The 17,915-nt window shown below is 34.7% G+C and overlaps 1 protein-coding gene across 1 annotated transcript in view; it reads right to left on the bottom strand.

The window, feature by feature from the left end:
• BMP5 (bone morphogenetic protein 5) overlaps positions 1 to 17,915 on the bottom strand; it is a 113,978-nt gene that overhangs the window by 15,722 nt on the left and 80,341 nt on the right. The window contains exon 4 of the mRNA XM_044253110.1: positions 635 to 829. Within this exon, the coding sequence (XP_044109045.1) occupies positions 635 to 829 (195 nt within the window). The remainder of the gene's footprint in view (positions 1 to 634; positions 830 to 17,915) is intronic.

The raw sequence follows: 17,915 nt of genomic DNA on the forward strand, positions 1-17,915 counted from the left end.
TTTTATCTCCTTTTCTATCAGTTGATGGATTAAATTGCAAGCACGTTGGGATCATTGTGCATCTGTGATATTTTGTTACTAGGTTTTATACATAGGTGTGTATATATATATATACACACAAAGCAGATTATCTAGATAATAGTCTTCCAAATAATCAATGGAAATGTAAATAGTACCTCAATTTCCATATAATCTCGGCTGCTTTTATTGTCAGAGAGAATGGAAACTGCATGCTTCACATCTGTCGTCTTAAGTACTGAAGAAATCTTTTTTTGTTGAGTTACCTGGTTGCCCATCCACGTCTGAGAGGCCCCAGGGAAGTCAGCTCAGTGAGTTGTGCAGTTGAGTTTTGACTAGACTTGGTTGATATAGCCATTTCATAATTTTATTACCTCCAGCTTGATTTTAATTTGAACTGAATCTTTCAACATACAAAGGCAAGTCATACTTATTTTGAAATGAATTACTGAGTGATTCACTGATGAAACATTCTAAGGATGTTCGAAACATTGCCAGATGATTTAATAGACCAAACGAAGGTATATCCAGAGGGTAGATTTACTGTGGCTACTTGATTTGCAACATATGACCCCATAACTCTCTGTGTACAACCGTTGCTCCGGCTTAATCTTACCTCCAACGCTGGACATTCTGGAGGAGTCCTGATGAGAGCTGGATTTATTGCGGTTTTGATTTTTCCGTTTGTTAGCGGCTCTCACGGATCGAAGGAGTACCTCGCTTGCCTTGAAGAAGGCCACCATGAACGGTTGTTTGGACTGAGGCCCGTGTCTTCCCACAAGACCCGCGGATTTTACATTGATACTGCGTCCTGGAACAGAAAGCGCAAGCACTTGGTTTACGAGAAAGAAAGAAGGTTTACCTGACGTGAATGAATTCTGAGGGTGCTTTGAACAAGGAACATTATTTTTGAAAACATTATCAGAATGTTTTCCTTGCAGGCCAAAGATTTTTATAAACATGGAAAGTTTGCCGGTACAGACAATTATCCATGCTCGGTCTTACATTTTGCATCATTCTTCACCACAGAATGCCCTCAGGCTGCCTTCACTAACTGATCCTTCTCAGACCTGGAAGTCAGCAATATTTCAGACGGAAAGTCTTGATTACCATCAGCCTGGAAATGTCCACATTAAATAACAATTTCAAAAATATTAGCTATGGACTCTTCTGCATTAAATACTCTATAATTTTCCTCTAAGTGATAAAAGCTGAATGGCTGCCTGGGTGTTTCTACTTTCTTCAGCTTTTTCAAGCCTTTCAAGTGTTAATTAGTGCTGAGAGCCTTCCCCTTCACCTCTGGCCTGTGCTCAGCAAACTCTACAAAGCTATGCTCTACTTAAAGCTCTTCACATCACAGGTCATTCTAGAAGCCCTGCTGGAGATGGAGTTTTGATTTATATTCCAGTTCTTTCTCAATGCCAAGTATTTTGAAGTAATCAGGGCAATTTCAGAGTTCCTCCCTCTCTGAGTTTTGGACACACCTGAATGTTTACTGAAGAGATTTTGAAACTTGTTAACCAAGCCTAGAGACTCTAAGAAAGAAAAGTTCCAGGTGAGTTTGGAGACTCACTTTTGTCTTTAAACCAGTCTGCATGCCAGACCCTTCCCAGCCCGCTGGTGTGGCTGTGTATCAGAGAATGACTGCAACCAGAGACTGCACAGCAATGCGTTAGAAGTCAAGGTGTCCTAGAGACTAGAAGTAGTTGTTAATAAAGAACCTCTCCAATTGTGTAGTAATAATAATACTAACAGAAATGCCAAAGGTATTTGGAGCACTTGCTATGTATGTGCTAGGTATTTTTCTAAGTGTTTGCCATGCAATATTTAATTTGGTTCTACAAATACTCTAGAAGTTAGGTATTACTATTTTCCCCTCTTTACAATTCACTCTAGTTATGTTCTTCTAATTAAAAAAAAAAACACTGAATTAAAAAAAAATATATATATATCTGTGGCTATATTATACACATATAGTTTACATATTTATATATTATATATTATTATTCATATTATATAATATTATATATTATAAATATATATATTTATATATATTTTTATCTGAGATACATATATCTCTCATTGGCTGATATCTAGTTCCATGAAAATCACCCAAGGAGGATGAACTATTTAACCTTAGGTTGTAAATTTAGTTGAGAATTACTAAAAACTCATGCAAAGTTTCTACTCTAGATACAGAAGTTACCAAACTTTTAAGAGTCATATATAATGTGGTTTGAAATATGTGCATGATTGACTCTGCCTTGCCCCCTGAGAGATGTGCTTGTTTTCTTAAAATATTTATTCAGTAAAGACTGTGGAGTAACCTCAGTCCATTATAAGACCTGACCCACCTTAGAAGCAAGAAAAGGAAAACAAGTCCTTGAAACGGCATCAATGGCATTTTAGCAAATAAACTCTTGCTCTTAACAAAATTTATTTTGGCAGCATAAACACTTTTGTGTATACTTGTATTGTGCAGAGACCTTCTACCGTCAGAAAAGGAGACCGTGTCATGTGAGGCTGTGCAGCTGTTGGGAGGGACACAGAGGTCCTTAAAGGACATTTAAAATGTGGAGGTATTGGTTAAAAAAAGGAAAAAAAGGAAGCGTGTGTGCTGATACAAGGAGCATCCATGGCCTCATCAATTGTCCTACAACGTATTGGGGGAAATTTATTTGGTTCCCACAATTATTAAAACGGCGGGATCTGCCTCACAAACGCCACTGTACCGAGTCCTACCGAAGAAAGAACTTCCAAATAATCAAGGCAGTAAACCTTAAACAAATAAGCATATAGGTTTCTCTTTTAAATGCAAACTTACAGTGGCTCTCTGCCAGAGTCTATATTTCTTAGAAAAACTCTATCACTGGCATAAATGAAAGAGGCAGTTTGATTTGTGGTCAGAGCAGTTTCCATTCTACTTCCACTGTAACAAATGTATTAATTCAGCTCAGACTTCCTCCTTCTGGCAGCCCTTTTGCTGTAAAAAGAGAAATTAGAAGTTCCAGCCAAATACCATACCTTGAACTGACCCACTTCAATACATAAACACTTTTACAACATATTTATTCAGGTGCAGCACTTGAAATTGGTTTAAGATGTTTCCAGTGACAGAGAGCTCAGCAAAAGAAAAAAAAAAAAAAAGAACTGAGAAACTTGACTGTTATGGAATAGAATAACTGGCGATCTGTTCTTCAAAAATAATTTTTTTCTCTCTTGGAGTACAACATAAGATGTATTTGTTGAGCTTTTATTTTGATTTTTTAATGAAGTGTTAATTTAACAGGAACTAAATTTTTACTTGTGTACATCCATGACTGCAGAAATCATTTTTAATATATGATCTCTCTAATACTAAAATAGGTTGCCACAAGATGTTCGCAAATGGAACAGAGGTAAAGTGGGTTTTCCATTCATTACAACACACACTGCCCCTTTTATAGTTAAACAAGCACTTAACGCAAAGTTCCAAGTTTCCCCGGGTTTGCAAGAGAGTTTCTTTTATTGTCATTCTAAAGAGTTTCAATACTGTAATTTTTAATCTGTGGAGAAATAATACTGTTCTAAAAGGTTTATGTTCTGAAAACTGTAAAGATGTGTGTATGTTACAAATATGGGTTTCTTGGGTTTTACAAAGGTGGATATTGTGTGTGAAGCAAAGTAGTCTTCAAACCAACGTGAACTCCCTTTAAAATAACTTTTGATATTATTAAGTTTCCTTTTGGTTTCCTTTTTACTTCAGCAATGAGGTGACTATTAAGATTCCATAAGTTAAGTCTTGCTCAGTCACTCTTGGTCTTGAGCTCCTGTGCCTTCAGACACAATATACCTGTACCGATTACGAGGACCAAGCCTTTTTGAAGGGCTGAGCAGTTGTTTTTGCTAAAAGTGTTAACAGGAAGACTATGTTGCATGTATTGAAAATAGTGAGTCTTTTATAAAATTGATTTGAGTATGTTGAATTTTATTATTAAATGTACAGTGTGCTTTAGATATTGCAAATGTATAAAGAAGCTTTACCTAAAACATTTTGATTTGGGAAAATTATACGTATGTATGTATCACTGTGGTTTTATTTTTCAAAGGGGATCCTTACATTTGATTTCTAACTAAAACCTATAGCTATAGAAGGATTAAAGATTGACTATATGGTGAAATGGAAATGGGGTCGAGTAATGAGAAAAATATTAAATAGAAGGGGGACGAGCTTGGGCCCAGGCTTCATCCCCTTAGGATTTAGGCAGGCCTAGGCATAGCCAGAACATTGCTAGGTTTATTTCACCAAGCACAGAGCATGGAACAACATCACGGGAAAGAACCCAGGAAAGTATAAATTCAAAACAATGCCCCAGGGTGTGTAAGGAAAAAGAGACAATTTGAGCAGCAAATATATGTGGATATTATTCCTCAGTTTCATTAACTACAGAGTGAGTAAAAATGGGCTTAGGATGGTATCTTCCGAAGAAATGATTACACTTTTCACCCGAAAATCAAGAGGGAAATATCTGAGTCTGGGGCTCTAACTTGCTCAATTTTGCCATAACTGAAGCTGGAGATTGGAGACTTCCAGACCTGCCACTCTGACCCTCATGCCTTTGTATAAGCAAGGGGGTCAGGTTATTGTATTCACATGTGCCCAAGGGCACAACGAACTATTTGAAATGTACAGTCATCCAGAAGGTAGAATGGCAAACAAAAGATCTATCCTAAACCTACTGGTTTTGCATTTCAGACCATTTTTTTTGGAAAATGTGACTTTGAAAATGTTTATTTCTTTAAAAATAGGGTTATTAAAGGAGGCTCTGACATAAAACAGCTCTTTGGAGGCATGTTGATACTATAAGGATAAGTGGTTCCAAATATGAGCATTTCGTTTCCTGCAGAATACACAGTTTGAAAAACATGCATTTGAGGATTTATCAGTCTAAACGTTGATATCGCTCTGAGATGTTTGCATAAATTCCAGTTTTTTTCCTCCTGTAAACCCACAGTAATTGACTGCTTAACCCAAAACACCTGGGATGGAACTTGTGCCTAAATTACCTTTCCTTCATCTTGAAAAAGACTCTTGCAGCATCCTTTGTGGACTATTTCATAGAAGACAAACCAGTGCATTGTTTCCAATCCACATACCCTTCTGATCTGCATTTATTTTCAATCTGTGATTAAATTTGATTCTGGTGCTCTTAAATTATAGTTTCTGTGACTCTAAATTATACTGGAATTTTACCCTTTTTAGAAACAGATGATTTAAAATGTGCAGAATTCTCTACTAAGAATACAGACTAAATCATCTTTATATCAGATTTTAAGGAATGCAGGGAAGACAGGATTTTGTCTATTTAAATTCCATATACATTTAAACTCAAATTAACTTAAATTAAGCAGGTTGTAATCTAGCTATGAATTTCAACTCTGTTATAATTTGGTAACATTTCCATAGTTTATAGTTTTATAGTAAAAACACTGGCATATTGCCAGATATAAGTACACAGATTTGAAGTATCACAAACAGAATTTTATGTTTGTGATCAGAACTTTCTTATTTTCAAGATGGTTTCCATTGCTTATAACCTCAAACAAAAGCAAGGAAAATCTGGGATTATAAACTATTTCAGTGATACTGAAAACTCATTGTTAAGAGACTTCTGGAAAAGCTTTTGAACTTTAGAATGAATGCAAGGTAGTAAGATATTTGATTCTTCAAAGTAATTCTGAGACTCTGTTTAACAAGCTGGGCTCTGCATGTAAGGCCTTTGCTAGATGTTCCCATTCTCTTTTTTATACTGACATTTAAAAGAGTAAGTTAAAAATAACCACTTAATTTTATATTAAATATTATATATTTATAATTATACACTCATTATGAAAAGGTATGAAAAACAAAAGGACAAATGTCATAATATATGTAAATAGGATAGGACTCTGTGGCTGACAGTAAAAAGACACATCAGAGGACTGAACTCCATGGAGGACAACTGAGAACCATATCCTGACACAGTGACATAAACTAGGAGTTGAAAATTGTCTGTAGACAAGAAATGTGGTTACCATTCCTGGTAAACCCGCAGTAGAAGAACTCCATTTTCCTCTATACCTGAGAGGACTGAAAGTTAAAGAAGTTAAAGGAGGAAGAAATTTTTTAAAGAGTTGAAATTTGGGGGTGCCTGGGTGCCTCAGTCAGTTAAGCCTCTGACTTGTTTCTGCTCAGGTCATGATCTTCGGGTCGTGCCATCAAACCCCGCATCAGGCTTTACACTGGGCATGGAGCCTGCTTAAGGTTCTCTGTCTCCCTCTCCCTCTGCTCCTTCCCCAGTACCCCTCCTTTTCTCAAAAAAACAAAAACAACAACAACAAAAAAGAACAAAAAAACCACAACTTTTAAAGACTTGAAATTTTTTCTAAACATTTTGTTGAAGGCACTATAAGGTGCCCCGCAGTTTGAAAAAGTGGTGGAGATTAGAAGAAAAAAGTAGATTATTTGCTCAGAAGCATTGGCACAGTGAGCGGAGGCATGATGGGCTGGGGAGGAGGATGCAAAAACTTGAGAACTGCAGCTCAAGAGACTCCAGGAAGGAGGGCCTAGAGAAAGAGAGACCAAGAACCATTAAGGATCAGGGCCAGGTTTGTGCCTAGTTGTGGAAGCCGTCCAGAATGCTCGAGTGTTTTATTGCACCAAGAGTGGAGCTGAGGTGATGGAAACGATCGGTCTCCTTCCATGGGACATCATTCCGAGATGAGGAGGCTCACTGTCTCAGGTCTGACGAGCCCAACAAATGTCTCTGACTCAGGCCTTGTTTTCAGCTGGCGGAAATATGAATCTCAAACTAGGAACTGCAGTTTACCTTCACGTAAGCACTTACTTTTTAATAGCTCTTTGCTTTATATATAGTGCCTTTCCCCTGAGACCCTACAAGCTTTACAGACATCATCTGTCACATGCTCCCAAAAGATTGGTTAGCAGTTGGTCTTACAGTCCTCATTTATTTTAAGAAAGCAGAAACATTCTTTTCACAAAACCATGAAAAGGGTGAATTATTTTTAGCCTTTTTTCCAGTTATTATGTGCCTTTTAAAAATAAAAAAAAGTGTGCGCATGCGTGCGCGCACACACAAGTCTTTCCTTTAAAATCATAGATTTAAGTAAAACTCTAACAAGGCAGAGTTTCAGCAGACTATCAACCCAAAAGTCTTTAACAACTTTTTTGATGTGTTTAGATATCAGTGAAAAAAGCTTTTAGAATTCAAACTCATTTTCATTTGTTTGATAGCAGTGAAATTAATTTAATTTCACACTTCATTTTATCTCTAGGAGGTGAAAGTGGTCTTTGAAATGAACTTAATACAGTTACTTAAGAAACTGATGAGTGTCTAAAAGAAACACTCTTTTTGACCAGCTTATATGATATATGATTCAAAAGAATTATTACCATACAGAAAAGCATGGCTCGTTAAATGTTTGATCTTTCTTTGCAGTTTGATAAATGAACCTGTGAAATGATCACAAGCCACTTCCAGAATCTTTAGGCTATCCATACCACCAAAATGAAAAGGAATCTTATTTGGACACCTGATAAAAGAGAGTGAAGAGAGCAAAAGATATTTTCCAAAATCTGCAGTGAAGAACTGATACTAAGATACCAAATACATATGCTATCATCAGTGTCTACTTTTGAGGGGGAAAAAAAGAGTAAAGACATTTGGGATTTAACTCTTCCCTTCACATATGAACGCTGGATCACAAAACATACATTTGAGTGAAACAAAAGCAGAACTTTTCTTCACCAGGTTCTCATGTCTCTGGCTCTGGAAAAAATATAAACTGGCCTGCCTCACATAAATGACCAGTCACACCACCAGGATGCCATGACGTTCCCCAGAGGAAAAGCATCCCTCTGAGCCATCCGCGTATAAAGTAACAACTGGGTCCCAAGAGTGGTACCTTTTGGTCACCCTCAGCAGCAACATCTGATTTCGTAGCCTAAGTAAATCTTTTATATTTCTATCAGCTATACTCCTTCAGAGAGAAATCATGTAAATACCTCCACATATAAATATAACAGGTACCCAAAAGTAGTAATAAGAATGCCCTCCCAAAGGATCAAGAAAAAGGAAATTGAGAAGCTTAACTCATTCAATACTTGTAACAACAAAACAGCTGCCATCTATTGAAGATTCATATACCTCGTATTTACTCTGTACAATAAGGCAAGGATTACATTTTAAAAATGAATAAAATAAGACTCAGAGAAGGATCAGATTTTTAACCAAGCCCTGTGAACCTTGAAGTAGTATGCTATTCCTTTAAATACATTGTGTACCCCTTTGTTAAAGATTGGTTGGGGCTGTTGCTTTGTCTTGAGTTTCTGCTTTCCACCTAGAGAAGACTGGAGGAAAACCATCCATCTCAGATCTGTCAGTGATACACACATGGTGTCTGGAAGAACAGTGGTATAGCCACTGCTTTTGTTAAGTTCAAGGTCGGACTTTCCTTAGTAAGCAAGAAAATAAGGATTCAACACGACTTGCCAGCCATGGAAGGGCAGGTGATGTCCTCAGTTTATAGTCCATTCAAATCAAAACTTGTCATACTACAGAGAAATTAGCATGCATTTTTAAGGAGCTAGAATATGTAATTTCCCTCTCAAGGTATTTTCCTCTACAAATTTTGATCACCTCTTATGACACAACTATGGGCCCTGGTTGTCCTACACTTTTGTGTCTCTTTTTTTGGTTTTCCTCTCTTGCACATGAGCCCACGACAAGTGTGCCGAAGTTTAATTCTCAGCAGCACAGAACGTGGTACCTGAGCATGCCTTATAGCAACTAATGCTTCTCTTTTCTTCCCACTGTTTTCTCTGCTTATAATGCAAAACCCATCCTGCTGTTATTTTTACATATGTCTTTGAAAAATACAGACCAGCAATTAGTTAAACTCACAATGGAAAGAAAAATGGCAAAGACATAGTTAACTCCAGTGCATGGTGAGAATAAGGAGAATCTCATATTCTTCATGGCCCTAAATCAATATTACCATGAAAATATTTACCCCTCAGATCACTAGTTAAACCAGAATTAGAGTCTAGAATGAATATAACAAACAACAAAAACTGGCATATGTCCCTGACGTTGGCATTTGTTTGGCAAGATCGGTGATCCATAGTTTCTGTTCTGAATTAGGGAAAATCAAAAACAGAAATACAGATGTAGCCAAACACTTCCATATCCCTTTTCATTAAGGGAAATCTAAAAAATGGTAAAATACTTCTTTCACCAGATAATGAAGCAAGACTAACTAACTCCTGTTTGTCTCTGCCTACTTGAAATCATTGATTTCAAAACTCTTCTTCACGTATGTTTTTGAGTTATGATGGTAAAATTTGGATGAGCAAATTATGTTTACCATGTGTCTCTCACTGAAATATATACATACTATAAATTAAAACAAAGAAAACTGCCATTAAAACCTAGTTTTAAAACATATGAGCCATGGTAAAATAGCATATCCAAGGTTTTCCATTTATTACTGAATATATTCCATAATCAGTATCTACTTATAAAAGAAAATCGTTTTCTCTCTACGAATTTTTATATAAGACTAAATTAGGCTACAAGAGGTCCATTCAGGATACTGATCAGAGAAAAAAAAATAGGTATCAAAAAAAGATGTAATATTTTAAAAGATACCAGAATCATGATTCTTCATTTCCAGCAGAATGAAAACATCTACAATTTGCATTCTAATCACTTTGGTCAAAATACAAGGTTTTTAGAAAAGCACATCACCCAATTAAGCTCAACTTACAGGGAAAAAAAACAAAACAAAACAAACACACGAACAATTAAAAACATCTTTCATTGACAGAGGATTTTTTTTCCTTCAAATTTTTTAGGAAAGAATTACCCCAATGTGTTGCTCCCAAAACACAATTCAGGTAGTCCAAGATCTCTTTAGGGTTGAAACAATACCAACTCACTCTCAGCTTTGATGCTGGAAGATGGGAGGGTGAGATGGGAGAAAGGGTTAACTTCACACCGGCTTTTTATAAAAAAGTAAATTCATAAATCTGGAAACTGCATGCTTGACTGGCCTCAGGGGGACTTTGCTGTACCCTGGTTTCACAAACCTGAGCACCCATTGGCAATTAAAAAGGGCGGTGAGGGAGGTTGATATGAGGATTCCATGATGGGGAATATGGATTAAGGAAGAGAAAATGGGAGGAGAACCTATCAAAATACATTAGTGAAAGACATTGTATGTAAGGGAAAGGGATGTTCATTATTAAATTCAAAATAAAGAAATTAAATTTGGTTAATTTAATTACATGTTGAAGTGAATCACTGGCAGAGAAAAAGTTACCTTCTCAATTTATGAATTTATCAAATTAACTATAATCATGTAAGGGACTGAAAGAAATGCTGAAGTAGTTAGATTTAGAAAACAAAAAATATGGTTAAAATGCTGTTACCTTTTGCAGGGCAGATCACAATTCCATTCCAGACAGAAAATACAAAAACCCAAAAGTGATTCCCAACAGAGCCAACACAAAGTTCAACTTTGTCCCATAACGATCATTATTAATAGTATTTTTAAATTTGGAAATTCCAAAAATACATTTATTTTTTCATTTTAGAATTTGTACAAAAATCGTGTAATTTGTGAAAGTCATAGTATATTAAAGCTGGCTCTGAAAATAAGTCATTGTTAGATTCATGGGCTAAATTCTTCAGCTTTCTAAGGCTGAGTTTCCTCATGTATAAAATAGGATAATCGTGAAGATAAAGTAGACATTAAAGAGCTAGCAAAATGCCTGGCATTCAGTAAGCTCTCAGTAAATGTTAGTTTCCATTACTTATTAATATTATTGCAATTGACCATCACAGCAAACACATGGTTTGAATATTTATCTAGAATGAACTAAAGATGTATCTAGGAAGTAAAACTCAGATTAATCATAAAGAACTAAATAAAATAAAATATTAACATGAAAGAATAATTGATGTCAGTAAAAAACACTGTGAAAATCAGGTTATTAAAAAAACCGATTTGTGGGCCACCTAGGTGGCTCAGTGGGTTAAAGCCTCTCCCTTCAGCTCTGGTCATGATCCCAGGGTTCTGGGATCGAGCCCCATGTTGGGATCTCTGCTCGGTGGGGAGCCTGCTTCCTCCTCTCTCTCTCTGCCTGCCTCGCTGCCTACTTGTGATGTCTGTCAAATAAATAAATAAAATCTTTTTAAGAAAACGGATTTTTATGTAGATAGAAAGTAAATTTTGAAAAATAGAGTGAGTTGGAAAATACATGAAGTATAGTTTATGAAAACTGTATATGACTAATAAGAGAATTAATAACGTCTTGGGTTGAACAAAGCACAAATTTACCAGTGCTCCAATATTTACATTTAGTTATCCTGGTCATGAAAGGTGTATTGATGATTTTGCTCATTTTTATGCAGTGGGAAAACAGAAAAAAATTCTGAAGCCTACAGGAAAGATATATGTTCTCTGATGTTCTTTAATACATTACATGGGTTAGAAAACCCATAGGTCACAGCTTACATGGGTTTGGAAAGTTAACAATACTGATTTCTAAACCCCAAGAGAAATTATGTCATATTTATTTTCAGTAGACATCTAGTCATTTTTACCTTAAAGATATGGTAAGAAAGATATGGAATTCTTCTCAATGGGAACTTTTCTGAAACATTCACATAAAATGACCAATGCAGTTGTTTATTTTAGCCATCTTATAAATATCACTCCATGGCTTGATTCATACAAAGCATGATTTTTAGAAACTAATACACTGCCATAGATAAACTTATGTTTTAATGATTTTGAAATTCTGTAGAAATGTGATAGAAACAGAAACCACTTTAAAGAAAATATTCTAGAAAAATTTAGATTAAATTTTATGTTTTGTTACAATACTGAAAATGTTACTGTGGCCCTTAAAATAAAAGAAAGTATAATCTTTCTAAATTCTGTCACAAGACCACTCTAGAAATTAACAATTATAGATTATCAACGATGAACTTATATCTGATTCCTCCATGACTCCTTGAGAATGTGTTTATGACTGAATATTTTCTCTACACACACACACACACACACACACACACACATACGTGCACGCAGTTACCTCAAAAGAAAGTTCATGAGATGTCTAACATTTCTTGCTTCTCTTACCAGTTTCTCCATCTCTGATTTTACATATCTTGAGTTTTGGTTTGAATGTAACTATTTAATATTGAGCTCCTTTAAGATGGCACATTTCTATTCACTGCACCCTCTCTGAACATAATATTTATATATATTAAGGTTGAAGTATAAATCTAAGCTCATAAATTACAATTACCTGATAAATTATTTCATGAAATCTCATTATGCCTACGGAAAATGTCAAATAAATGGTGGATTCTTCCAGTCATATGTAGCTCATTCCTTCACAGTACAAATTATTCTGTAGTCATCAACTTCTGTTTATTAGGCATTTTTTTCCTTGTACCTAAATCAGCTATCTTTTTTAAATTTCCACATTGATTTAATTTCTGGACTGTGGAGTAAAAGTTCAATTTTTACTTATTTATTTATGTAAGTATCTGAAGTTAACTATTCTTCAGCTATCTTCCTAATTTATTCTTACATATTCATCTAAAAGTCAAGCAAGTATGCTCTAATTATACTTAACAATAAACAGTACATAAAGAACTACTTCATTTATACTAATATTTACCTAGAACAAATCATAGGGGTATATGTTCCTTCTTATTTTCAGAACATTTAGCAAGATATGTGATTCTTGCCATTTCTTGGATATGGAGACTCATTTATTTATTTGAAACCAATTGTCATCATCATAAATTCAGCTAACAGGAGCCATATGGTTTTATGAACAAAAGTGACTTAATTGCTTTATAAGATAAAGTTCAGATAAGGGAAGAGAATATTATCAAATCTCAAAATGTTTAAAAGATCCTCTGATAAGCAGACATAATTCAACTTTTTGAACTTAGATAAATAATGGGAAACTGCAGTCAAAACAGCAGGACAAAAAGAAAAATACCACCCTTGATCTCTGAATTTCTTCTGCTACTTATTAGCACTATGTCAGCTGATATTCAGATTAACTAACCACATAGATCATCGGATCCTTGACACAGATAAATAGTCATCTGACAACACAGGGGCTTAATTTACAGATTTTTCCCCCGAGGTAAAAACGACTGTCCTAGGAATCCTAAGGGTAACACAACAAACTTATATAACCAAATACTTCCATTTTAAGAAAGCAGATTCCAGGACATTAAACTTAAGCAGATATTACATTAAGAACTCTTCAGTTGCCTCACATAAACATACTCACATTCCACAAAGGTAAACGAATCTTAAGTTAGTACCTTGTACATTTGTTTAATATATAGTGACATGAGGACTAGGATATATTTTCCCAATTAGGAATATATATTCTGGATGTAACTAGAGGGTAGTATGCTGAGTGAAATAAATCAACCAGAGGAAGACAATTAGCATATAACCTCACTCATATGTGGAATTTAAGAAACAAAACAGAGAATCTTAGGGAAAGAGAGGAAAAATAAAACAAGACAAAATCAGAGAGGGAGACAAACCATAAGAGACTCTAAACTATAGGAAACAAACTGAGGGTTGCTAGAGAGGAGGGGAGTTAAGGGATGGGGTAACTGGGTGATGACATTAAGGAGGGCATGTGATGTAATAAGTACTGGGAATTATACAACACTGATGAATCATTCATCTCTACCTCTGAAACTAACAATATATTATATGTTAATTAAGTTTAAATTTAAAAAATTTAAAATTGGAAGTTTGAAAAGTAAAAAAAAAAAGGGATATATATTCTGTAATTCAAAAGATGTCATGGAATTTTAGAAAAATCCAATTTTTAACACAGCATATTTAAAAGAAATTACAGGACACTGCAATTTTGAAGATGATTTTTATCAGTAGGTTAAATTACTCTGCACATAGTAAGAAAAATGAGCAATTAGCACACACCTCAAGGCTGTAGAAAAAATGATTAATTCCATTCCTTATTATTAATGTACATGAGGCAGCTGTTAATTTCAAGCAGTAAACAACAACAACAAAAAACCCACAAGTTAGAACCCTGGGTAATAAAAGTTCAAAAATACCCACTTTCAATCTAATAGTGCTAATAAGTAAAGTCAATGTGTTTTTTTAAGTCTGCACAATAATGGGTGAAAATAATAGATTAAATTTGCTTTTAGAAAAGTTCTGATATGTGTAATTTCTAAAAGTAGAACAGAGAAAACACTTGTATATGAACAAGCAGAAAAAAATGCTCTAATTTTGACACTTTATGATGTCTGGAAATATAACTACTGACTAGCGTGGGACAATGATTTGTTTCCTTGACTTTTCAGGAAGATCTTCTCTGATGTTCTTCTAATGAACTCATAAGATACCTTCCATCTTCCGATTAGTTTATAGAAAATGGCATTTATATAGTGGGGATTTTATGCAATGTGCTATAAATATTAGGATAACATATTTAGAAAAGACTCTTTAGCAAAGACTACCAATATTTCTTTACCCACATCTTCTACAAACATTAAAATACTGCTTGTAATTCTACATTTTTTGTAAGAACCCATCTAGATGCTAATAAGCTTATGAAGCCAAACGCTAGTAATTTATACTAAAGCATCTTTGGGTCGGAAATTTTTTCTTTTTCTTTTTTAAAGATTTATTTATTTATTTTAGGGAGAGAGAGAGCGCGCACATCTGTGCACCAGCTAGGGGGAGGGGCAGGAGGAGAGGGAGAAAGAGAATCTCAAGCATCCTCAGAGCCAAGTGCAAAGCCGGAGACGGGACTTGATCTCAGGACTCTGAAATCATGACCAGAGCTGAAATCAAGAGTCAGATGCTCAACCAAATGAGCTACCCAGGCACTCCTGGAAATGTATTCTGATGGTAAAATAGCCCAGCCTTTAATCAGTTATCCCTACACCTATAAGCCTATCGAGTGACAAAAAGCTATTTCCCTTATTTTCATTAAAACAATTAGTTATCCCCCAAATATCTACGTTTTCTAAGAATAAGATGATTGGGACTCAAGAAAGGTACTACATTAAGTACTGATAATTTGATAGTCTCTGGTACCTATAAATATCTAACCAATGTAAGCAATCAGCCAGTCATGATCCTCGTCTCCGAGTGCTCATTTCTATTGACTTCACATCTCATACAGGACTATATCTAAAAGTTTCCTACCAATAATCACTTTATTAGCCAAAGTTATTAGACATGAGCCTAAAAACACAGCTGTCTATACACTGTGTTGCCAACTCAAAGTTTAAGAACATATCAACAATCCTGCCTTTTTCCAGTGGACTATCATTTGCAAATTTATCTAAAACTCCTTTAAATCATCTAGTCATCTGTACAACCTCCTTAGTAAAAAAAAAAAAAAAAAAAAAAAAAAAAAAAAAAAAAGGAAAGAAAGAAGAAAAGGAAGAAATGAAAAAAGAAGAAATTGATTCTAAATTAAATGAGTCCCCCCTGGAATAAGTGCAAAGTCTCTGTATGTTCTCTTCACCCTGATATTCAGCCTTTTATTGCTATCTTACAGTCTCACACTGTCCTTGCAAGTTATTACTATTACACTGATTTTATTAATTCTATGGATATAATATGAACTACCTTGTCAGAGCCAAGATTTGAATCTAGTTTTCCTAATTATTTCTTCTTAGAATTTGTATTTCCAGATTGGAGCTACTTATTCTCTTTATTTATCCTCCTTAATTAAATTAAGTTAAGATTAAAAAAAAATAAGAATCAAAACTTTACATTCTCTTATCTGTAACAATAATAATGAGTTTATTTATCTTATATTTAAGTATCAATTACAATGGAATTTAAATTGAAACTTTAATACCTCTGAAACCTGTTTTCTTGATTAGGCTATAAAATTAAGTGAAACTTTGAAATATCTATCTATAAATCTTAATTTTTACCCTGATATGCTTAAAGATTATGCCACAACTTCATTCAAAGAAAGATGGATATTAGAGTCTTATTTAAAAAAAGAACTTTATAATGTTTCTTGGACATTAAACAATAGTCTGACAAAACAACATTTTGATGACTTGAATACAAATGAATCAGGAACATACGGATTGAATTTTCTTTGACGTATAAGTGGGTTTGAATAGAAAAGAAAAAAAGTCATTGGCAAAATTCAATCTGAGTATTGCCAAACCTAAAATGTCTGAAAACATAGGATTTTTTAAAAGACATTCTAATGAACCCAAAAATACTCTCTTTGTTTTTCCATCTCTAATTATTCTATAAACCCAAGTTTGAAAAAAGAATTAATTTACTTGGAAGGTTTAAACTATATAAAGCATCAAACAGTGGGAAATTATAGTGTTTGGAGGGAAATTCTAGGCCTTAAAAGCTTAGTTAAATTGCTATCTGTGTAATAAACTGTGTATGTATATATGTATAAAGGATAATGATACATAGATTTATCATCAATCTTAAAGACCTAATAAGTCAGATAATTAATAAATTTTTTATAATTTGGTGAGCTGAAAATCTTACAATAAATTATAAAACAGACATAAGCCTACTCATTTGCTTTAAAAAAAAAGAGTACTTAGGGCGCCTGGGTGGCTCAGTTGGTTAAGTGACTGCCTTTGGCTCAGGTTATGACCCTGGAGTCCCAGGATCAAGTCCTGCATCGGGTTTCCTGCTCAGTGGGAAGTCTACTTTTCCCTCTGACCTACCCCCTCTCATGCTCTCTCTCTCAAATAAACAAATAAATAAAATTGTTAAAAAAAAAAAAAAGAGTAACTATCTAATCACCGAGATTTATTAACCACCATGAAAGAACACTTGAGAACTTTGAAACTGATTTTGCACAAGTGGATCCAACCACTTGTCTGGAATCTCCAGATTTGACCGTTAAGAAGCAGCAGTGTTTCTTTTTGGTTAGCCTGCTCATATGTTTGCTTTATTTTGCTGAAACAAACATGTGGAGCTTGGAGAACTATTCTGTATGAAAAAAGAAAATCAATAGAATATCCTCAGACTCTCCTGCCAAATCCACAGTTCATTTGTCAAATTTCTAAAAAAAGTACTTCATAAACTGGTATTTTTTTTTCAGTTCCTCTGAGGAATCATCATGCAACTTTTGATTTCAGCAATGTTTTGATTTCCAAAATACAAACTTCAGCCTCTTTCCTTTTTTTTTTTTTTTTTTTTTTTTTGCAGGAGCAGGATAATAAAAATTTAATAATATACATCATTGATTTTCTCATCTTACGACTGAAACCGCTTTAACTACTATACTGTGAGTTGGGTACAAAATTCTGCCCCTGTGTTACACCAAACAGATTTGGTTAATAATCACCCAAAAGTTACAGTTTGGAATGTTTTCTAGGAATAAAGTGTTCAGTGGCAGGTGGTGTATAAAAGTCTTTTAAATCAAAATCTCATTCAGTGATGATTCAATACGCATTTTTAATGCCTACCCACAACTTACATTATACCAAGCACAGAGGGTGCGACTGTGAAGGAGCAATACACATCCTATGACCTCATGAAACTGACATTCATTCAAACGTGTAATCACGATGGTGTTGCTGTGATTGAGTAAAGCAGCAGGTCTGGTTCTTTTATGACGTGTGATCAAGCAACAAGAATATATTCTACATAAGTGAGATTTCATTTTCCCTCCATGATTTGCCTCCAAATCACTTTCCTAATAGCATCTGCAGTCATATTTTAGACGTGAAAGTTGCTCTAGCCGACTCTGAACTATTGACTTTTTCCAGACTATACCATGCCATTTTGCCATTATCTGCATTTACTCTCATTGTTTCGTCATC

The sequence above is a fragment of the Neovison vison genome, chromosome 1 (assembly GCF_020171115.1).
Source record: "Neovison vison isolate M4711 chromosome 1, ASM_NN_V1, whole genome shotgun sequence".
Taxonomy (NCBI): domain Eukaryota; kingdom Metazoa; phylum Chordata; class Mammalia; order Carnivora; family Mustelidae; genus Neogale; species Neogale vison.